Below are 23,790 nucleotides of genomic sequence, written 5' to 3' on the forward strand. Positions count from 1 at the left end.
TTGATACTTACCTGAATCTTTGGTGTTATGAGTACAGCAGCACCTCATGTAACTTGAGGTACAATATTTACAAAACCCATTTTACTGATTTATTATGAGCAACTGAATTAGCTCAGAAGAAATGCCGAAACAGTTAGAGAAGCTAATGTTCACAGGGACTATTTGTGTCCAACCTATAGAACATTCTGAGCTCGTATTGGTCTGATCATCTACAGTCAGCACACTGTAACCCAACTCTAACATAGTGATGCCATTTTATCTGTTTTTCTAACATCTTTAGTTAAAATGCTTTACCAGAAATTTAACTCCAAACTAACATTGTTCCCACACAAAAACTGCTGTTTCCTAAGTTTCCACGATGATATTCTTCAGCACGGGTAACCTGTACCTTGTGGACAAAGGTAGAAAAAGATGGTACAGGAAGTTGAACATGTAGTCCAACTTCACTAAGTCATATATTTTCTACCCACAATTAAGATAAATGGACCAATGTATGACAGGTAAGCACTTTCCCTTACAGACATTCAATAAAGAATGGATGAGGGACTGGCTGCAAGGGAACTGAATCCCAAAAGCTTGTCTCTGTCTTTTCATGACAAAGTACAGAAGTAGTTTTTGAGGGTGAACATTTTCCCCAAATTCTCTAAAACCCCTATTTAGGCTTCAGAGTGAAGAAAACTGCCCACTCCTCATTATGCCGGAAAAATGCAGCTCTGCAGAAGTACTCAGATCCTGTCTGTGCCCATCTAGACTGGGGCCCATGAAGCATCACCCACAGGCAAAAGCAGCAAGCCTAGATTCATGGGAGCTGAAGTCCAAGTTCAAGGCCAGGGAACAAGAAGGGAGTCCAGTCTGGGGAAAGTGGCTAATGTTTCTCCTCTCCTACCCATCCCCTTTCTTCCCTCAGCAGCCTATTGTGGACACTCATGAACACTCAACGCTTGATTCCAATACAGTTTATTTTAACATGATTGGCTCCCAGAGCAGGGGTAGCCACAGATCACGTTCCTCCCTAGCTCTGAAGGAAGAAGGGATCCAGCCCCAGACATCGGGGTAGGGATAATGGAGGAAGAGGAAGCAGCTCAGATCTTGCCAGGGAAGGTTTCTTCTGCTCTACGATCATCCCAAGTATTCACCTACAGAGGACAGAAAAATACCAACCTGCTTCAGGCTGTTTCCCCTCTTTTTCAGATCTGATCCTATTTTTCACATATGGCTCACATTCATTTTTCTCAGCCCTTCTATCCCAAAGGTTGTTCCTTCCGTCTTATAGTAAAGGGAAAGATCCAAAGGAGGTTAGAGCAGGTTTTCTCAGGGTCACAAAAGTGGTCTGGGATACTACCCGGGCCCTCTGACTCTAGGAAACAATTAGGTCCTGAACCGTGGGGAGCCAACCCTAATTAGTACCCAAAGCAGGCAACTTTCAGGGCAGAAAAGACTGCAGGTCCATCCTTGCATCCCTGGTCACTAAAGGCAGGCATAAATGAAGGAATGAACCCACCCAGTGCCCTTTCCCTTCCCCCTGAGGCTACATACCCAGGACAGGGGACAGAGGGACTTGTAGACACGTTTGTACCACTGGCAGACAGACACATCGCCACCTTTCTGGGTCATGGCCTTCTCACAACGATGAAAATCTAGGAGGCAGAGGAAGAGGGGATTAGTAGCTGGACGGAATAGCCCATGAGAGTTTGGGAGATTGGAACTTAAGGGTCTGAGATCTCAAGGGGGAACCAGATGCCTGGGAAAAAATTCAATTCAACAAGTATCTATTGTCTGCTCTGTGCCAGGCCCCATGCTAGGGACGCAAAGATAGTCTCTCCCCTCCATGAGCTGACATCCTATTGAAGAGAAGAAATAGTTCAGGGGTCGGGAAGGAGCAATTCCTAACCTTTCTGGTATCATGCATCCCTTTAGTAGTTGGGGAAGCTTGTGGACCCCTCTTCAAAATACTGTTTTAGATGCTTACAAATAAAACACATAGGATTATACTAGTTATACTGCAATTATATTGTATTTGTGGTAGAGTTTTTAAGAAAAGAAAAACCCAAGCTCAGATGGTGGGTTAGATCTGGGAGATCTATGCTGGGAGAAATGGAGGACTGTATAGGGTGGGAGAGGGAAGGACCGCCCCACACACCCAGGTAGTTCTGCCAGCAGTTACGGGTCTGGTTCTGGTTGGGGAAGCGGCTGTCAAAGGGCGCAGTGCGGTAGTTTCGGATCTTGGCCTTGATGTCTTCAGACATGGTGGCTCCTGGACTGGAAAGACAGCAGAGGGTCACTCATGGGCCTAGACGAACAGAACACCTCCCCCACCCTGGATGCACAGCCTATGTGGGGGAACACAGCAAATGGGCAGAAGCAGGGGCTACAGGCACCCTGGGGGGCATCTGGCAAGTGTACAAGGTGGGGGTGTTTGACGTACATGGGAGTGGGCAGCACATGGGCAAGTGATAAAGTCGGGATATGTTTGGGGGGTGAGCCATATATAAGCAAGCCTGGAAGGTGGGATGGTGAGATATATATCTGGGAGCGCAGCGTTCTGGGGAGAGGGTGGGATGAGGAGGGATGCCTTGAAGACAGATGAGAAGGTGGGTGAGGGATATATATAAAGCTATGCAGTATAATGGCCAGTGTAGAAAGTGGGGTGAGGGTATATATAAGGATATACGACATAATGGCCAGTGTAGAAGGTGGGGTGAGGGTCAATATGAGGATATGCAGTATAGTGGCTAGTGAATAAAGAAGAGTGAGAGTATATATAAGAGTGAGAGTATGATGGCCAGTGTAGAAGGTGGGGTGAGGGTATATATAAGGATAGACGTATGATGGCCAGTGTAGAAGATGGGGTGAGGGTCAATATGAGGATATGCAGTATAGTGGCTAGTGAATAAAGAAGAGTGAGAGTATATATAAGGATAGACGGTATGATGGCCAGTGTAGAAGATGGGGTGAGGGTATATATAAGGATATACGGTATGATGGCCAGTGTAGAAGATGGGGTGAGGGTCAATATGAGGATATGCAGTATAGTGGCTAGTGAATAAAGAAGAGTGAGAGTATATATAAGGATAGACGGTATGATGGCCAGTGTAGAAGATGGGGTGAGGGTCAATATGAGGATATGCAGTATAGTGGCTAGTGAATAAAGAAGAGTGAGAGTATATATAAGGATAGACGGTATGATGGCCAGTGTAGAAGATGGGGTGAGGGTATATATAAGGATATACGGTATGATGGCCAGTGTAGAAGGTGGGGTGAGGGTATATATAAGGATATACGGTATGATGGCCAGTGTAGAAGGTGGGGTGAGGGTATATATAAGGATATACGGTATGATGGCCAGTGTAGAAGGTGGGGTGAGGGTATACAGGACATGCAACATCCGGGCCAGTGTAGAAGGCGGAGTGAGGTACATGGGGGTGCAAGGACAGTGATACAGGGAGGGGCCGCAGGACCCGGGCCGGGGCAGAAGGTGGGTGTGGGGCATAAATGGGGGTACAAAGGCCAGGTAGCATGCAAGCGAGGGTGCAGAACGGGGTGCGGAGGTTATCTGGGGTACGCGGCTTTCAGGCAAGTGTAGAGAACAGGACGCAAGGTTTCAATGGGGACGCAAAGGCTGCGACTCACAGGAAGGGCACGCAACATTTGGGGGCGTGTAGAAAGCGGGATGCGGGGTTTATCGGGGTGCGGGGCATCTGGGTGGGGCGCGAAGGCTGCGACCCACGGGAGGTTACGCAGCGTTCGGATAGATGTCGAAGGTGAGGTGGGGGGCTCCGGGAATGGGGGGAGGGGTCACCTGAGGTCGCTTCCGCCGCTGTCGCTGTCCCTGTCTCCGCTCTTCCCGCGAACACCGCTGACTCAATGTGACCCTCAGCACTCAGGGTTCGAGACCGGAAGCGGATGCGTAAGCCCGGGACGCAGGGCGGGCAGGGAACAGGAGAAGCGAAGACTTCCGGCGAGGCTAGAGCGGCCACGGAGCGAAGAAGGAAGAGCGCTGCGCCTTCCCGTTGGGCCAGAGAATCCGCCCATCATTTCTCAGCCAGCCAATCTGCATCGAAAACGTCGGAAGCCCCTCCCCCCTCGGCGAAGTTCACTAATTTTCTTTTCTTTTGGAAATAAATCTATTAAACATTCATTGAAAAAAAAAATTCTAAATTCCTGCCGTTCTTCAAGGGAGCGCTCGCTGGTCCCGGAATCAGGAAGACTTGATTTCAAATCTGGCTTCAGACACTTAGCTGTGGGATCCTGGGCAAGTCCCTTCACCCTGCCTGCCTCAGTTTCCTCGTGTGTAAAATGAGCTGAAGAAGGAAAGGGCAAAGCGCGCCAGTATCTCTGCCGAGAAAACCCACATGAGGAGCAGGGACACGCCCGAACTTCGCCAATCAAACAAAAATCAAATAAATACCCAGGGAAAAGTGGGCTTCCTCCCCCGCGGATTGTCGGCTACCGCCTCTCGGGAGGGGTCAGCGGGTTTCCCTGTCGGGATCCTTACAAAGTGCTGAGTTAGCAGGCACTTAGCAAGTCCTCCAGCTCCCTAATGTATTGAAGTGCTCATGGGCGTTCGCGTTTGGGAGACTTCAGGGTTTGAGATATCCGAACTCACACCTCCCTTAATCCCCGCCTCCAGAAGGCGGGTCACATATAAAGGGGCTCTTAGCTTCGGGTTAGAGTTTTACTTCTGAACCTCGGGAGGGCTCGGAGAGGAGCACTCTGGGAGGAAGCCCGCGAGCCCTCTCGCGGAGGCAAGAGATCCATTCCATCTTCCACCTTGGTGCTGGCCGGAGGCTGAAGGACAAACCTTCGGATTTGGAGACATTGGGAGGGAGCTCTTGGAACCGAGCAGAGAGAGAGGTCACCAAGGAAACTCACCGGGCTACAAATGTGTATTGTATCTAGGATATACTGCAACATATTTAACATATATAGGACTGCTTGCCATCTTGGGGGGGGGGGGGAGGAGGGGGGGAGGAGGGAGGGAGGGGAAAAAGCGAAACATAAGTGATTGCAAGGGATAATGCTGTGTAAAAATTATCCTGGCATGGATTCTGTCAATACAAAGTTATTATTAAATAAAATTAAATTAAAAAAAAAAAAAGAAAACTCACCGGGCTATTTTGAGGAAGCAATAAAAGATTTGGACTTTTAGCGCCTGGCTGCATTTGGGTGATTATTACTTTTAACTGAAACTAAGGCTGCCTCCAGAAAACCTCCCCAAGAAACCTGCTCCTAGAGAACCATTATATATATATATATTATTTATGTTTTAAATAACTTTTTATTGACAGAACCCATGCCAGGGGAATTTTTTACAACATTATCCCTTGCACTCGCTTCTGTTCCGATTTTTCCCCTCCCTCCTTTCATCCCCTCCCCTAGATGGCAAGCAGTCCTTTACATGTTGAATAGAACCATTATATTTTAAAGAACACTACATTTCACTATGTTTTTGGTCTTGATCCCGCTCCGTCTTTGTCGGTGGATCCCTGTTACAACGCGCTGTTCCTCTGTATAATGTTCTCCTGCGATCAGAGCTCACTTTGTGGGCTGGACATTTATTAAGTGCTTGCTGTGAGCAAAGCACAATACAAAGAAAAACAAGAACATTAACATATGTATCTTTGATTTAACACTCTGTAACCTGGGGGAAATTATCCTGTTCCCTTTCTTTCTAGATCTCCTTCCGGGCCCTCACTGCAGCATTAGGGAAAAGAGAGGAAGAAAGCAAGCTAAGTCCATTCTGGGACCTTTCCACTATTAAGGACTGTTCTGAGAGTTGCACCCACTGCATCCCCTTTTATTTCTGCTCTTCCTGCAGGGAAACCCCCTCTAGAATCTTGAATCTGTAGCCACGTGGGAGGTCACACAAAAAAAATAGCTGATGACAATAACTGTAGCAACCGAGCTTTGGCTAACATTGCTATTGCACTTTGAAGCTTTGCAAAGTGCTTTTCCCAAGTGATGTAATTTGTTGAACTCACCACTGCCCTCCATCTCCTTTGCCCACCTTTTCTTTTTTTTTTTTTTAATTTTATTTAATAATTACTTTATATTGACAGAATCCATGCCAGGGTAATTTTTTTTACAACATTATCCCTTGCACTCATTTCTGTTCCGATTTTTCCCCTCCGTCCCTCCACCCCCTCCCCTAGATGGCAAGCAGTCCTATATATGTTAGATATGTTGCAGTATATCCTAGATACAATATATGTTTCTTTGCCCACCTTTTCTTAGGTCAAACCTAGAGCTTCCAAACTTGGTCATCCCACGAGGGCTCCAGGACCATTTGCAATCTAGATCCTCTTTAAACTGTACCCACTGGGAGGGATATTCGGCATGGAATGACTTCCCAGAATCAAAGGAATTGAAAATCCAGAGAAGACAAGATGAATAAGGATCTGAACATGCTGTTCAATTTTCTTCGGTGTGTCTAACTCTTTATGACCCCATTTGCGGTAGAAATACAAGAGTGATTGGCCATTTCCTTCTCCAGCTCATTTTACAGATGAGGAAACTGAGGCAAACAGAATGAAGCGATTTGCCCAGGCTCACACGGCTAGGAAGTATCTGAGGCCATATTTGAACTCAGGTTTGACTCCAGGGCCAGAATTCTACCTGTAGCAGCGCCACCTAAAGGCCTACTCTAAGTATAGCTTTAGTTTTAATAAATGCTGTTGCCTTTTTTTTTTCTTTTTTCTTTTCTTTTCTTTTTTCTTTTTTTTTCTTTTTTGTGGGAAGCAATATCTAGTTTTATGTTGTGAGCCGCCATTTGTCCCTCCCATAAGCACCACTGAGTTTTGTGAGAATGAAATGGGTTCCTATGGCTGTTATGGAATCATCAGGTAAGAAGCACAAGGACCAATAATAAAATTCACATCCACGTTTCAAGCGATAAACCAATACTTCTGCTGGAGGACAGAACTCCTGACACCTACTGGGTTCTGTCCCAGCAGGAGAAGAGTAGGGGGAGGTATAAGCCTGTGGGCAAAGCTGCAGGTGGGTGGAGAGGAGACAAGGTTTCACAGACCAGGCACAACCTTGGGCCCTGATGAAAAGCAAAGGTAGGAATTGGAAATAATTATTAAATTGACAATTAATCCCGGGGCACCATCATTCAGAGGAAGATTGCTACAATGCACAGAATGAATCTTAGCTGTGTCCTTGGTGACGTGTTCTTGACTAAATTACCTCACTTCCTGGGCCTTCCTGGTAATGTTTATGAACTAGGCTTCCGAGGTCCTCTCCAGCTCTCTAACTATATTACTCCACAGTCTATGTGACCTTGAACAAATCACTTTAATCTTTCTTGCCTCAGTTTCCTCAGTCTGTAAAGTGAGGAGATTAGACCAGATGACCTTCCACCTCTAGATCCTCTGATCCACTTTTTGCCCAGAGGAGATTTAGTCAGATTCCCTTGTGAGCAGGTAAGAGGAAAGGAGTGAGGCACTTAGATTTAGCCAAGAGGATCTTTGGGAGAGCCTGGTCATTAGTTGCAGAAAGACTCAGATGAAACAGTAGCTGACAAAGTTATGATTTAAATAAGGAAAACATTTTCACCTGCCGGTGGAGCCCATCAACTTTGTCTCAGCCACCTTGGTAAAATCTGGTAGAGGAGGATTGAACAGAAATACTAACTCATTCCTACCTAAGGTTCAAGCCATTGAAACGCTGCTTCTGCCCTCTCCTCCCCCTGCTCCCATTGGAGAGTCTGAGATAGCCAGCCTGGATCAGCCACCAGCTCTGAGCTGGGAATGCCAGTCATATAATTATCACCTCTTAGGGAGTGGAGAGCATTTTTCACTATATGTTTGTGGAAGGGCTGCGGATCATCGTCTTGATCCCGGTACATATATTTTATAACCTAAGTTGTATAACACTGTAGGCATTGACAACCTCTGAATCATCCACTGGCTCAGAGTGGGGAGTGCAGGTACCTGGATAAGAAGATGGTCACTGTCAGCTCAGCAAAGAAGCCCGTGCTTTTGTTTGACAGTATTTTGATCACTCTCTTTCAATAGAATTGTCTTCCTTTGTAATGCTACGTATTTTATGCATTGAGAATCGGTCAATAACCATTTATAAAGAACTTGTACCAGATGCTGCGCTAAGTGCTGGGGATACAAAAAGTGGCAAATGACAGACCCTGTCCTCAAGGGGCTTACAGTCTAAGAGGGAGATAAGAAGCGAGCAAATATGTACCAACAAGCTATTAGACAGGATAAATAGGAAATAATTAAGAGAAGGTTCTAGAATTAAGAGGGGTTGGGAAAAGGCCTTCACCAGACTTTCTAAGGGAGCCTGTGATACACAAAAAGTTAAGAACCCCTGGCCTAGAACCTCAATCAGATTATATTTTGGTCTAGAAAGGTCAGAAGGGTTAAGACCAAGTAACAATAAGTTGATTAATTGATGAGTTTGCAGGAGAACCAAGAAAAGTGGTCATAAGTGTCACCAGACAAATACGCAGATGCATATAATGCATGTTGTGGATGTAATATTTTGAGATGTGGTTCTATGTGTACCGGTAGCTTGTATCAACAGGGTAGATTTATGGAATAGAACCTATATTCACAGTAATTTTGCATTTGGAAACGTATAGCTTTCTTTCTTCCCTCCTTTAGCATCTCAGAAAGTTACTTCTGAATGCTGTTTTTTAAAAATAAAGATAGCAACAATAGATACCAATGGATGTTGCACAATGCAGAGTGACACCGGAAAGGTTGTTTTAGTAAGTGCCTGAGACTGGATTTGAACACCTACCTGCCTGAATCCAGAGCCCATGCTCTATCTACTGCACCACCTAGCTGCTCCGTGTCCTTCCTTCAGAGAGCAAAACTCTAACACTGACCTGGAGGTTGAATTCCCAATACTGCCCTATGAGAAGTCCCTCTGTCCCGTAGAGGTCCTCCTGCTCTTTTATGCTGCAAAAGAAAGGATGTCAAGTTACATAAGGACAGGATCAACCATAGAGTATTTGTAAGAAATTAAGTCATGTATACTAATATTGCATTTAACTTATACTTTAATATATTTAACATGTAGTGGTCAACCTGCCATCTGGGGGAGGGGGTGGGAGGAAAGAGGGGAAAAATTCAAACAAAAGGTTTGACAATTGTCAATGCTGTAAAATTACCTATGCATATATCTTGTAAATAGAAAGCTGTAATTAAAAAAGAAATTATGTCAAATTTGTCAATTCTTTAACAGAATACCAAAAAAAAAATCACAATTAAGTGAAAACAAATCAAGAACGGGTAGAATCATTCTTCCCTGGGTTGAAAGATGGAATTAAAACCCACAGTCACACACCTCCCAGTTCATCCATTAGATAGAGGTCATCTCCCATGGTCTTGAAGAAGAAAACTTCCGATGTGGGAGACACCAATTACGTCCATGGAACGATCAATACCTCTTTCTTCTCCTCTCCTCGTTGTCGAGAATCCCAAAATTCCAGTCACAGCCTGCATGCAAAAAACTCTACTCTCTCATCTGAGGAGCTGATCTGCTTGTTTGCTTCTTCTTGAACTAGAAAGAAGTCCAAATCCTAGGGGTGTGCATAAGCATGTGTGTGCATATGTGTGAGTGTGTACATGTGTGTGTGCGTGTGCATGTCTGTGTGTGTGTGTGAGGGTCAGCCAACCCCTTGCCAGATATTGTTCCATTCCCCCTCAGTGTCTGTAATTCCACAATCCCTTGCAAAATCAGCCTAAACAAGAGCCTGGTGCGTTCTATCGTTCTATATGTTCTACAACTAAAATGATCAAAGTAAAGATTATTAGCTAGTGGCTCAGAGAGTTACCTCTGAATGCAATTTGTAATAATAAAGACAGCAACGATGGCTGCCAACGGATACAGCATGATGCAGAACGACACCCGAAATGTTGCTTTAGTGACTAAAGTCAAAAGCCAATTTATCTGCTTAATACATCAGGAGGGAAGGTAAGGAAAAAGAATAAGCATTTTCATCGCATCTGCTGTGTGTAAGGCACCATGTTAAGCATTTTTTACAAATGTTCTATCGTTTGATCCTCCCCACAATTCTGTGAGATAGATGCTAACCTGTGGTGTTCTCTTCTTTAAAATATAATGGTTCTCTGTGGGAGAGCAGGTTTCTTGGGGAGGTTTTCTGGAGGCAGTCTTAGTATCAGTTCAGATCAATAATCACCCCAAATGCAACCAGGTGATAAAAGTTCAAATCTTTTATTACTTCCTCCAAAATAGTCTGGTTAGTTTTCTTGGTGGCCTATCTCTCTGCTTGGTTCCAAGAGCTTCTTCCGAATGTCTCCAAATCCAAAGGTTTGTCCTTCAGCCTCCAGCCAGCACCAAGGTGGAAAATGGAATGAATCTGGTTCTTTCTTCTTCTTCTCCTCCTCCTCCTCCTCCTCCTCCTCCTCCTCCTCCTCCTCCTCTTCTTCCTTCTCCTTCTCCTTCTTCTTCCTTCTCCTTTTCCTTCTCCTTCTCCTTCTCCTTCTCCTTCTCCTTCTCCTTCTCCTTCTCCTTCTCCTTCTTCTTCTTCTTCTTCTTCTTCTTCTTCTTCTTCTTCTTCAATAACTTTTTATTGACAGAACCCATGCCAAGGTAATTTTTTACAGCATTATCCCTTGCACTCACTTCTGTTCCGATTTTCCCCCTCCCTCCCTCCACCCCCTCCCCCAGATGGCAAGCAGTCCTTTACATGTTGAATGGGTTACAGTATATCCTAGATACAATATATGTTTGCAGAACTGAACAATTCTCTTGTTGCACAGGGAGAATTGGATTCAGAAGGTAGAAATAACCCAGGAAGAAAAACAAAAATGCAAGCAGTTTATATTCATTTCTTTGGGTGTAGCTGCTTCTGTCCATCCTTGATCAATTGAAACTGAATTAGCTCTCTTTGTCGAAGAGATCCACTTCCATCAGAATACATCCTCAAACAGTATCGTTGTTGAGGTATATAATGATCTCCTGGCCCTGCTCATTTCACTCAGCATCAGTTCATGTAAGTCTCGCCAGTCCTTTCTGTAGAGAATGGGCTTCTTCTGAACTGAAGGACTGGCTCACTGAAGCTCTTTTTATGCTCGGTTTAAAAGGTTGACTCCTCCTGGGAGAATGGGATTATGGGATCTGAGAGTGGGATTATGGTGTTCTGGCTCTTGAATCTCATATGAATACTGACTTGTGAATCTCCCCAAAGTGTGAACTCCAATGAGTACTTAAATACATTAGTGAGCTGGAGGATTTGCTAAGTACCCTGCTAAATTAGGTAATTATTGTTTCTATCAACTCTAATGAGTTAACACTTTGTAAGGATTCCAACATTAACCCATTTAATAACTGAAGAAACTGAGGGAGACAGAAACTAAAGGACTTGTGCAGGATCATGCAGTGTTTGAGGCTGTAATTGCATTTACATCTCTCTGACTGCAGTTCTACTACTCTACTAGAGCTCTTTAATACCATATCAATGCAGATTTGAGAGGGGGGCCATAAAGTAAAAGCAAATAAGCCTAGAAATAATCACGGTGGGCCTACTAAACAATGGGATAGATCCAACTAGAAAAGCTGACAAATGGACCTACAAAATGAGCTTCTGCCTCTACAGAGCAAAAGAGTATAATGTGAAAATCTGATTAAATATGGGGGTGAATAGGTGGCACCAGAGAGCATAGATCCCCCCAGCTGGAGTGGGGAAGATTCATCTTCCTGAACTCATACTTCCTAGTTGTGTGACCCTGGGCAGGTCACTTCTCCCTATCTGCCTCAGTTTCCTCATCTGTCAAACGAGCTCGTAAAGGAAATGGCAAAGCACTCCAGCACTTTTGCCAAGAAAACCCCAATGTGGGGTCACAAAGAGTTGGACACAGAGGAAGAATGTCTGAAAGACCACAACAAAAAGAAATATATTGGAATAAATGTAAGTGTCCGGGAACATACAAGGCAAAAAGTACAAGGACACACAAGGGCATTACGCCCTGGCCATCCCTACTTTCACCTGCACCAATTTAAGTGAGTCTGATTGGCAGAGAGTCCTGACCTTTCTGAGACCTACTAGGGAAATCTTCATTGGAACTGTGGTCTTAGCCACATAAACCTGACCCTGTGTGGAGTCCAAGCTGGCAAACAGAATCGTCTTGTTCTGAGAGAATCATCTGCCCCAAGAAGCATCTGTGGCAGAAGCATCAGGCAGACAGAGGAGTTGCTTATGGAGTCAGTCGTTTCTCCTCGTCAGAATTGATTTTGGGAGAATGATACAGAATGTCTTCTTTATTTATCTGAATCAGACAGACTCTGTGACTGTCAGAACTCTTTTTTTAGGGGGCACTGAGGAGAATGTCTCACAAGCTCAACATGCCAATCTGGGAAGTCGGCCAATTCACCAACTGGCAAGAAATGATGGTGATGAATTGTTTCTTCTGGGAACCCATGTGGCTTCTATTTTTATGCAACTATGCATGTCTTCTTTCTGTATATCCCTGTTGGGTAGGCCTTTTTCCCCCTCTATTTTAGTCTTATTGAGGGACAGTTAGAACAGTGGATAAAGCTCTGGACTTGAATCAGAAAGACCTGAACTCAAATTTAATCTCAGACACTTCCCAGCTGTGTGACCCTGGTCAAGTCACTTAACCCTGTCTGCCTCAGTTTCCTCATCTATCAAATGAGCTGGAAAATGAAATGGCAACCACTCTAGTATCTTTGCCAGAAAAACCCCAAAACGGCTCCCAAAGAGTCAGACTCAATTGAAATGCCTGAACAACAACAATTTTATTTATCTATAGAGGGCGTGACAACCATTGTTATGTGGATATCCTGCACAAAGGTGCAGGGGCGTTCACGGAGGACTAGCGCCTCCGGGGTGACAGCTGGCTGAGCCTTTTTCGGGGCTGTCCGCCCATCTTTAATGTCTGACACTCTACTCTCTCCTGTGGAAGAAGCTGTAGTATATGCGGCAGCCACACCCTGGTAAAACCAGCCAGGAGACAGGCCAGACCAGGTTGAGGGTAATTGATGGACCTCAAACCAGTGAGTTAGGGGGTGTCTACCCCCGGCGTGTGAAGGCTTGCCCTGGCAGAATGGGCAGGAGGGAACAGTGGGTTCCAGCGGCCACGGCGGCGGGCGAACCAGATGCTGTGGAGCAGAGAGAGCTTGAGTGGCCATCTCCTATACCGCAGGCCACCTCTGGTCTTTGTGGCCTTTGTCTTGCCACTGGACTTCAGTGGGTGTCTCTGGAAGAGAGAATGAAGCTGTCAGCTTGGCAGCTCTCAGAGCCAATTCCTGCTTGAGTCAAGCTCATGATGCTCCCGGTCCTTTTTGAAATGATGGACAAAAACATCTTGCACATGCAATTTAGATTCCTTGTCCCAAAAGAGGTGTGTTTTGTATCATTCTGGTCTTGCTGTATCCTTTGATCTAACCCAACTGTGAAATGGTTCCCTGGATAATTACCTGGCATGTTGGGCCTTTGATTTTAAGTACATAGGTAACTCCAAGTGAAAAAACTCTCACCTATTCAGGTGAGACTCCGAGTCTCAGAGTTTCCAAGGGGCATTGAGCAGTTAAGTTACTTATCCAAAGTCACACAGCCAATTTATCTCAGGGGCAAAGCGAAAGTTGTCTTGACTCTGTGGACAAATCCCTATTTACTATGACATCTTTTTTTTTGTGTGTGTATTTTCCCATTTGCCTCAATCTATTGGATTCGAATGCTTATTGTCATTAATATTTGCAAATGCTCATGAATATCCCTAGCAACTTTACAGGAAGTGCAGAATGTTCCACCAAAGGGAGAAAGTTTAGGGTAAACTTTTTCCTTCCTTATCTTGATCTTTTTGATTTACAAGGGATCTGGGGCGAGGGAGGGAAGCAGGACAAGGCAGATGCTGGGACATTTCTACCGTAAAGGACTATTAGTGTTGCTAATCCTTCCTATGTTAGAAAATATTATAAAAGGCAAATTGGAGAAGGGGCTTTCCAATAGAACTGAAAGGACCATGATTGAAGACAGGAGGAGATGTTACTGGCAGTCCCTCACTTCCGCTGAACCCAGCCTCACGTTAAAAACAAGGACTACTGCTGAAAATCACTAACGCGTGATGTGTCGGCCTAGCTAACGGGCCATCGATCTCGAGCCCCTTTGTCTTTATGGACATATACACTCTCCTGGGAAGAGGAGGATGATTGGCCATCCCCATCTAGGAAGGAGGGATAGGGTTGGAGGCCAGAGACCCAACTCTATCTGTTGGCCAGTGGGGAGACTATAGTCTCTTACTTAGCAAAGTTGTTCCATATGTGTCCAGAGAGAAGGAGACAAGGTTTGGGGGCTAATTGCGTGGTGAGCATCCAAATACTGCTGCCTCCTGCTGTAGCATTAATGCAGGGACACAGTGCCTTCTAGTGGGCATAAGGCAATCCCTGCTGGAGCTGAGACCAAGCATCTTCAGTGGAACGCATTTTTCTTGTCAGTTTTTTCGATCATGTCTAATTCTTCGTGACCTCTTTTGGGGTTTTCTTGGCAGAGATACTGGAAGGGTTTGGAATTTCCTTCTCCAGGTTGAGGAAACTGAGGCAGACGGGCTGAAGTGACTTGTCCAGGATCACACAACTAGTGTTTGAAGTCAGATTTGAACTCAGGAAGAGGATTCCTTCCCACTCCAGACTCAGTGCTCTGTGCGCTACGGCGCCACCTAGTGCCCAAGTGTGACCTATACATTATCTTATACACAATCATGTACCGTGTGATACACACATTGTCTTTTTTGATCCTTCCCCAAACACTTAAAAAAAAAAAAAAGAAAGCTTTTTATCTTTCAAAATACATGCAAAAATTAGTTTTCAACATTCACCCTTGCAAAACCTTGTGTTCCAAAATTTTCTCCCTCCCTCCCTGTCTCCCCACTTCCCCCCTTCCTCTAAAACAAGTAATCCAATATAGGTTAAACATGTGCAATTCTTCTAAACAGATTTCCACATTTATCATGCTGCCCAAAAAAATCAGATCAAAAGGGAATAAAATGAGAAAGAAAAAAAAGCAAGCAAACAACGACAACAAAAAAGGTGAAAAGATGATGTTGTGCTCTACGTCCAATCTCCCAGGGTGCACATGGCTCTCTCCATCACAAGTCTACTGGAATTGGCCCAAATCATCTCATTGTCGAAAAGAGCCACGTCCATCATAGTTGATCATCATCATCTTTTTGTCGCTGTGTACAATGTTCTCTTGATTTTACTTCACTGAGCATCAGTTCATGTCTTTCTAGGCCTTCCTGAAATCAGCCTGCTTATTATTGCTTCTCTTTTCTTTCTAAAAATAATAGCCTTTTATTTTCAAAATACATGGAAAAATAGTTTTCAACATTCACCTTTACAAAATCTTTTGTTGCAAATTTTTCTCCCTCCGTTCCCCCCACCTCCTTCCCTAGGTACAAAGTAATCCAATATAATCCAATATAGGTTAAACATGTGCAATTCTTCTTACATATTTCCATATTTATCACGCTACACAAGAAAAATCAGATCAAAAAGTAAAAAAAAAAATGAGAAAGAAAAAATGACTTATCATTTCTTAAAGAACAATAATGTTCCATGGCATTCATATACCATCATTTATTCAGCCATTCTCTAGCTGATGAGCATCCACTCAGTTTCTAGTTCCTTGCCACTACAAAAAGAGCTGCTTTAAACATTTTTGCACATTTCCCCCCAACACTTTCAACTAAAAACCTCATACTTGACTGAAAGAAATTGAAGCTATTTGCTGAGAATTGTGCCTTCTCCCATTTTCCTTAGTCCCTCCCCTCCCCACCTCATAATCCCCTAGATTTATTTCTCATCCTTTCCTCACTTATTTATTTCAGTCTCTATTAAAGAGTTCACCCTTCTTACTAAGACCATATATTCTTGATCCCATTTCCTCTCTTTCAGCCCCTTGCTCCTAGCACCATCTACTTTATCTAATCACCATATCTCTTCTAATCTGTTTTCCCCTACTACTATAAACATGCCCAATTCGTTTCCATCCTGAAAAAAGCCACTTAATCCCACTATTTAGATAACTATTGTTCCATCTACTTTTCTGAATCTTAACTTCTGGAAAAAGCTGCCCATAATCAATGTTTCAACTTCCTCTTCCATTTTATTATTCCTATGGAATCTGTATTCTGATTTCTTCACTCAACTCATTATTCAATTCTTCCTTACTAAATTTAACACCCTTTTCTTATTGACTCCCCTTTATTCTCTTCTCTGTGGGCTCTCAGGATACATCTCTCTTGGATCTCCTATCAGCTGGCCATTCTTCCTCAGGCTCCTTTGGCAATGTATCATCTATTTCTCTATTTCTATATCCCTTAAGCTCTGTCCCGGCCTCTTCCCTTTTTTATTTCTGCTTTCTTTTTTGCTGACTTTATCAGTTTATATGGATTCAATAATCTTTCTGCATGGATGATTTCAGAAAGGCCTGGAGAGACTCACAGGAACTGATGCTGAGTGAAATGAGCAGGACCAGGAGATCATTATATACTTCAACAACAATACCATAGGAGGATCAATTCTGATGGACGTGGCCCTCTTCAGCAATGAGATGAACCAAACCAGTTCCAATGGAGCAATAATGAACTGAAACAGCTACACCCAGCAAAAGAACTCTGGGAAATGAGTGTGAACCACTACATAGAATTCCCAATCCCTCTATTTTTGTCTGCCTGCATTTTTGATTTCCTTCACAAGCTAATTGTACAACATTTCAGAGTTTGATTCTTTTTGTACAGCAAAATAACTGTTTGGACATGTATACATATATTGTATTTAACTTATACTTTAACATATTTAACATGTATTGGTCAACCTGCCGTCTGGGGGAAGGGGTGGGGGGAAGGAGGAGAAAAGTTGAAACAAAAGGTTTTGCAGTTGTCAATGCTGAAAAATTACCCGTGCATATAACTTGTAAATAAAAAGCTATAATAATGAAAAAAGAAAAAAATAATCTTTCTGCATCTCTTAAGAACTTTAGAATAGATCGTATGACATGGGAGACACTGGCACAGGACCACCAGCATAGCTTGCCCTCCTCAGAGAAGGTGCCGTGCTCTATGAACAAAGCAGAATGAATTAGCTCAGAAGAAACTCAAGATGCACAAAGTTAGAGAAGCCCCCTAAATGTTCATAGGGACTATTTGTGTCCAATCTGTGGCAGAGCACTCTGAGTTCTTATTGGTGTATCAGCCAGTTAGACACACTGTAACTGGATTCTAACTTGATGTTGGTCCTCTTCCAGAATAAAGGACAACAACCAACGGGGCATTTTTACCTCAAATTCAACATGTCTGAAAGTAAACTATTATCTTTCTCCCCAACCCCTTCTTCCAAGCTTTCTTAGTTCTGCTGAGGGCACCATCAGCACTCCAGGTTTGAAATTCAGTGTCATCCTGTACTCCCTCCCTCTCCACTTTAGCAATCAGTCCCCAAATCTTCTCCTTTCTGTCTGAGGCAGCTAGGTGGTCCAGTGGATAGTGCTGCACTTGGACTTAGGAACCCCTAAAATTTGAATCCTGATACAACCTCTTAAACTGCAAAATGGGAATAATAATAGCACTTACCTAGCAGGATTGTTGTGAGGATAAAGTAGAATAATTGGAAACTGCTTTATAAATCTAAAAATCCTGTCCCAGTGCTAGCTGGTATTCCTCCAGATAGACTCCATATCACTAAAATAGTCTTTTGCTTCCCTTTCTCTAGCCTTATATCCGTTCTCCCCACCCCACCCACTTCCAGCCCTCTCTCATAATTACCAGTGATTTTTCTGAAATGCTGATCTGACCATGTCTGCCATTGGACTCAGGTGATTTGCCCAGGTCACGCAGCTGGTAAGTGTCTGAGGCTGAATTTTAACTTGGATCCTCCTGATTCTGGCAGTTGTAACCACTGTTTCACTTAGCCATCCCCACACTCTTCTTTTTGATCTCTCTCTCTCTCTCTACTTTTCTTCTTTTTCTCTTCACCATCTTTCTCTCCCTTTTCTCTCTCTTTCTCCTTTCCTCTCCCTCTTCTTGCATCTCTCCTTTTCTCCTATTTCTCTTTTGTCCATTGCCCCCCTCCATCTTTGATTCTTCTCTTTCCCCTTTCTCTCTTCTTTTCCCCATTTTTCTCCCTCCTCTGCTCTTTTCTCTCGTTCCCCTTTCTCCTTTCTCTCCTCTCTTCCCCTTCTTTTCTCACATTTCCCCCTCTTCTCTTTTCCCCCTTCATCTCTCTCCTTTGTCCATCTCTTTTCCCCCTCTCCATCTTTTCTCTTCTTTTTTTTCTTCCTCTTCTCTCTCCTCTCCTTTCCCTTCTCTTTCCATTCTCCTTTGTTCATTCTCATGCTCTTTCCTCTCCAGCTTTTTCTCCTCTTCTCCTCCTTCTCCCGTCTCTCCTCCCCTTCTCCTTTCTCCATCCATCTCTCCCCTCCTCCCTACTTCATTTTTGTCCATCTCATGCTCTCCTCTCCCCTCCATCTTTCTGTCTTTTCTCCTCTTTCCTTTTTCTTCATCTCTCTCTCCTCTCCCCTCCCCTTTGTCCCCCTTTGTCTAATGCTTTATTCCCTCTCCTCCTGTCCTGTCTCCCCTCCTTTCTTCTCTCTCCTTTCCATTTCTCTTCTCTCTTGTCTCATGCTTTTTTCCCTCTCCATCTTTTTTCTCTCTGCCTCTTCTTTCTTCTCCTCTCCCTTTCTCTTTTTATCTCCCTCTTTTGCCTTTCATTCTCATGCTTTCCTCCCCCATCTTTCTCTTTCTCCCTTCCCCCTCTTCAGCTCTCCTCTCTCCCTTCTCTTCCCATTTTCTCTCTTCCCCCTCTTGTCTCATCTCTCCCCTCCAATTTTCTTTATCTCATGCTCTCTTCATCTTTTCTTCCCTCCTTTCTCTCCCTCTTTCTCCTCTCTCCACCTTTCTCCTCTCCTTTCTCTTCCCTCCATTTCTCTCTCTTCCCCTTTCTCCTTTGTCCATCTCATGTTTTCTCCCCTCTCCAGCTTTCTTCGACTTCTTTTCCTCTTTTTCTTCCTTCCCCTCCCCCATGCCTGGAATATACTCCTTGCCCTGCGCCTTTTGTAATCCTGAGTTTCCTCCAAGGCACACCTCAGACCCCATGGTTTACTTGAAGCCCTTCCTGATCCCTAATGTGTGTGATCCCTCTCCCATATTCTGCACTGTGGCTCATTGGCCAGTTCCCAGTCCATTCCCAAGTCTTCTCTCTTATTGAATGTTGAGAACAGAACCGAAAACCTCATGTCTTTGTTTCCCCAGATCATCACAGAGTAATTGCTTAATAAAATGCTAGTCAGTTGATCCGAAAGGAGATAGTGCAAATATTATTGTCATTTACACAGAGAAACTGAGGCTGAGTTCAGAGGGGATTCCTTGGAGTCAACCAATCAATCAACAAGCATTATTAAAGCCCTACTATGTGTCCAGTGCACTGTGCAAAAATTGCAAGGGTTCCTGCCCTCGAGGAGCTTACATACTAGGTGGGGAGAATAAACCGGAAGGGTTTGGGGGCAGTTTAGCGCACCACTTTTCTTGTCCTGCTCACTAATTCCAGCTCTCAACTTTAGAGAAACCTGGTCCTCAGAGCTGAACAGCAAGGCCCACCAAGATCCTGGGGGACGCCCGGAGGGGAGGTCATCCTCCCACCATTTCCCCAGGGGGCAAGCGGTGGTGGAAGCCTGGAGCCGGCAAGGGAGGCTGGAGTCAGAAGAGCAGAGGCTGGAGGGAAGGCCAGAAATCAGGGGGCCTTGCAGTCCGAGGGGCATCCATTGGGACAGAGACACTCGAAGAGGCACATGGAGGAGTCCGAGGCTTTATTCCTCCCGCGTGTGCCCCCAACTCCCCCCCTCGCACATGGCTCTCCCTGGCCTGATCAGGGCAGGTCGGGGACGCGGCCCCCAAAACGATAAGTGTACTTTCGGCCTCCGCTCTTGTGCACGATGTCCCGGCGGTAATAGTAACGCAGCCCCCGACTCAGTTTCTCGTAATTCATCCCAGGTTTCTTTTTCCGCTCCCCCCATAGACGGGCCACCTGTGCAAAGGGAGAGGGAGTGAGTCAATGAGCACCTATCGCTGGCACCCGATGCCCGGGGCGGGGAGCAGGGCAGGGGCGGAAAAGGGAGGGAGGGAGCGTCTGGACCCCGTACCTCCTTCGGGTCGCACAGCTGGAACTCGCGGCTATTCCCAGTCCAACGGATGCAGCCTTCTGCCGCTCGGTCCCGGAGGAGTTCCAGCAGGAATTGCCACAGCTGAATGGGACCTGAGACAAGGGTCGGCCAGTGAGAACCCAGGCGTCCAGCCTCCCAGCTTCTCCGTGCCGTCTCATCCCTCCTCAAAGTCGCCTCATCCCTCCCCTCCCTCTCCCCCTTAATAAAGGCAGGTGCTTTATTCATACAATTACAACAACTCTCCCTCCACCCCTCCAAGGATCCTGGGATCCTCTCCCGAGGCTTCCACCTCCCACTTCATCGAGGACCCAGGCGTCCCAGCCCTCTTCCTCAACGACTCCAGCACCAAATGTTTCCCGCTAGCTGGTCCTCCCTCGCTCCCGCCTCTTAACTCCAAGAACTCGCGTTCTCTTTCTCCAGAGCGGATCCTCTTCTCACCCACCCCCAAGCCTCCACTTCTTAGGGAGCTGGCGCTCACTTACCTCGGTGACCGGTCTTGGGGCCTCGGGAGGGAATGGCGCGGTCCGAGCGCGGTGTGGAGGTGGAGGTGGACGTGGAGGTGGAGGTGGAAGTGACCGGGCACGCGCTCACGGGGGCCGGACACCCCGAGGGCTGGCTTAGCTCCCAGGAGCCCGGGTATTCCGGGGCGGCGGCGCTCCCGGCCTCCCAGCACGGGCCGGGCGCGCAGTCCCAGCGGCTCGGAGCGCTGGGGGCGGAAGGCGTGGCCCACGACGTGAAGCTGGCCTGGTTAGTGCTAAGATTCGCGATTTCCCCGCTTTCTGAGTAGCTGAAGGGGGTAGAACCGTAGGCCTGGGACACTGGGTTGAGCCACGACGAGTCCGTCCAGTCGCCGGACCACTGAAGGTTCAGGGAGGAGGAGTCTAGGAGGAGAGAGCCGTCGTGGTGAGGGGCTGCCCGAGGCCGAGTCCTCCCCGTCCGACTGCAAGGACCCAGATGCCCCACTCCCTCCTCCCTCCCTTCGGGGACGGGGCTTTTGAGTCTGCCTGGAAGGAATTCGAATCCCGATCAAGTCCTGAGTTCACCTGACAGACAGACTGGGGCTCTCTCCCCAAACTCTGACTCCCCCTTTAAACCCTGACTCTCCTCCCAAACCTGACTCCCCCCCAAAAAACCCTGGCTCCCCGGATCCTTCCGCTACGGCCCGACAAGCAGATCTCCAGAACTTACCAGTCCCCCAAGGAAATTCGGGTAACAGGAAATCGGAGGCGCAATCGTTTGTCGGGAGCCCTGGGAGGTGTGAAATTGAAGCGGGATCTGGGGAGAAAGGAGAGAATAATCAGCGCTGGCGGCCCCGGGACCCCGAAGTCTGCTCCGCCCCTGACTTCCGAAAGCCGGGCCTCCCGCGTAACCTCCCGCTGCGCTCCCTCCATCCCCGCCGGCTCCGAGCTGATCGTCACCGACAGTCCACTTCCAGTCTCCGAGTCTTTGCAGACTGTTGGGCCGCACCTTCCCCCGCACACCCCATTCTCCCCTTGGCCCGTTAGGACGTCACATTCTCTGAGATCTTTTTGATCCCACCAACCGCTAATGCTCCCTCGGAAAATGACCGTCGGGCGATTTGATTTATCTTTTAATGCAAATACAACGAGTTTGTGTTTCTCCCTCTAAAAACGAAAGATCCCAGAGGGCAGGATCGCAGTGGATAATAAATGCTTCGAGATCCAGCCCGAGGCGGCCAGGCCTCCAGCACCTGCTCCCTTACCGCCCCACAAGTCTCATTATCTCCAGCTCTTGTCCCCAGTCGGACCCAGGCTCCCGGTCTCTCCTTACCTTTCCATCCAGTGCAGGGGGTCCGAGGGTCGAAATCTCTGGGGTTTGACACCACGGAAGGCTTTGAATTGTAAAAATCTGGTTCGCCCGAAGCTGGAGGGGGAAGCAAGAAACCGGGGTTCAGGGGACCACGAAGAGAGCGCTCGGGGGCACGAATCTGAGGTGAGGGTTGGGGTCGCGTTCGCGTCTCTCCCTCCCTCCTCCCGTGCCCCATAGCGTCGTACCCAGGCCTGAGTGCTCCATGCCCGACGCCAGGGGAACTTCTTGCAGTGCCAGCTCATCCCAGCAAAGCCAACTTAGTTGGTCCATGGTCACACTTGGGGTTCACGGCAGCAGCAGGATACTGGGGAGGAGAGGCACGTGTTATCTCGATGGGGTGCTCGAAGGACCCTTGGAGGTGCAACCCTCCCAGACGCCGACGCTCGGGGTTCAGCGAGGGTCCAGCGCCACCCGCCCTTTCCCACCTCATCCGAGACACCCCGGGAGGGGGTTCTCACCCTCCCCTGGACACGGGCTGCCGAAGGCCCCTCGGTCGCATCCTCGAGCACCCAGCGAGCCCGGGAGAGCCTTCGCTTCGTCAGGGTTCGCTCAGGAGTCACCGCTGCCCCCAACCCTAGTCCCCTTCGCGCTGCGCTGCGCGAAGAGCTTCGGCTTCCCCGACCCTCCCTCCGGGACGCGGGCTTCGGACCCGGCACCCTGCTCCCTCCGAGAGTCCCCGGCCCAGTGGCGCACTCACCTCTCTAGCGTTCACTGTTCCTCACCCCGGGGTCCTCACCCCGTTTCATACACAAGACCCCCCCCTCTCCGGAGTCTGGGGAGGGGGGATATTTTCCTACACGTCAGAGATTCTTGGATTTGGGATGGGGTCAGGTTGCAATAATTATAGCAGGGGGCGGGGTCGGGCCGGACACCGATCCCGAGCAGTGGACCCACCATCTCGAAAGCTAGCCCTTTCTTGAGCCGCCCCGGAACGCCCCTTCTCTTGTAGCTTCCCCCTAAGTAATCAACTCCATTTGGGGATCCAGTTTCGATAGCACCAGGAGCAGTGTGTGGGTGAGGGGTAGAGGTGCGATCCCCCCAGCACCAGCCCCTCACACTCAGGGTTCGGGCGTCATAGTCAGGTGGCCTTCCCGGAGGAGGGGGGATCAATCGAGCTAGCGACCCCCAGCCCCTGGCCACCCCCAGCCCCGCCCTCAGGGGCTTGGGCGCCTGGGACTGCCGCAGCTGCTGGGCGAAGCCCGCAGCCCGGGGGATTTGCGATGGGTAGGTCTGGAAGGTTTGGGGGACTGGAGGCAGGGTGTCACGGGGGCTACCGTGGGTTTTGTGACTTGCTTGAGTGGCCTTGAGCTTGGGCAATGGGGCTTGGCAGAGGGTCGGTTAGACATGGAACCCTAGTAAGGGGTCTTTGGGCAGGGTTAAAGGTCTCAGAGCCGGGAGGGGGCTGCGGGCCGACTAGCTGGCGGGTGTCGGCGGGGGTGGCTCGAACTCTTATCTCCGGAAGTGGAGGATTTCCGGCTGGGGTCCCCCCGGGGCTGACGTCACAATCGGCGAGTGTGACGCTCGGGGAGGGGGGTTTGTTGTCTCCCGCGGTCCTCCCCGCTCAGACATCCAAGCCTCGTGTCCCTGTCCCTTTAAGAGGCATGGGGTTGCCGCTCCTGTCTCCAGGAAGCCCTTTGGCACCCCATTTCCCAACACCCCATCCCAGGTGAGTGAGCCTCACCTTGCGACCCTGGCCCTATTCTCCCGGTCCTGGAGGGGCGGGCTTAGGCTTAGCTCCCCCTTTCCCCCTGCCCAGTCAGCCAGCCATAGGGATCTGGAAGGCTCCAGTAACTAGACCCCGG

The 23,790-nt window shown here is 47.4% G+C and overlaps 2 protein-coding genes across 3 annotated transcripts; both read right to left on the reverse strand.

The window, feature by feature from the left end:
* Positions 1-941: 941 nt before the first annotated feature.
* Positions 942-3,917, reverse strand: LOC127556103 (cytochrome c oxidase subunit 6B1). 2 transcript variants are annotated; one of them, XM_051988989.1, is made up of 4 exons: positions 3,800-3,917; positions 2,141-2,259; positions 1,537-1,637; positions 942-1,136 (listed from the first exon to the last, which is right to left on the reverse strand). In XM_051988989.1, exons 2-4 carry the CDS (start codon positions 2,244-2,246, stop codon positions 1,083-1,085), a joined length of 261 nt encoding a protein of 86 aa, XP_051844949.1. In that variant the 5' UTR covers positions 2,247-2,259; positions 3,800-3,917; the 3' UTR covers positions 942-1,082. The 2 variants fall into 2 exon arrangements, with proteins under 2 accessions (XP_051844949.1, XP_051844950.1); XM_051988990.1 differs by having other exon boundaries at positions 2,141-2,254; positions 3,800-3,916.
* Positions 3,918-19,787: 15,870 nt separating this feature from the next.
* ETV2 (ETS variant transcription factor 2) lies at positions 19,788-23,443 on the reverse strand. The gene is made up of 7 exons (XM_051988973.1): positions 22,686-23,443; positions 22,174-22,292; positions 21,950-22,042; positions 21,347-21,433; positions 20,641-21,039; positions 20,138-20,250; positions 19,788-20,022 (listed from the first exon to the last, which is right to left on the reverse strand). Exons 2-7 carry the CDS (start codon positions 22,256-22,258, stop codon positions 19,864-19,866), a joined length of 936 nt encoding a protein of 311 aa, XP_051844933.1. The 5' UTR covers positions 22,259-22,292; positions 22,686-23,443; the 3' UTR covers positions 19,788-19,863.
* Between the last annotated feature and the right edge of the window lie 347 nt (positions 23,444-23,790).

Source organism: Antechinus flavipes, chromosome 3 (assembly GCF_016432865.1).
Source record: "Antechinus flavipes isolate AdamAnt ecotype Samford, QLD, Australia chromosome 3, AdamAnt_v2, whole genome shotgun sequence".
Taxonomy (NCBI): domain Eukaryota; kingdom Metazoa; phylum Chordata; class Mammalia; order Dasyuromorphia; family Dasyuridae; genus Antechinus; species Antechinus flavipes.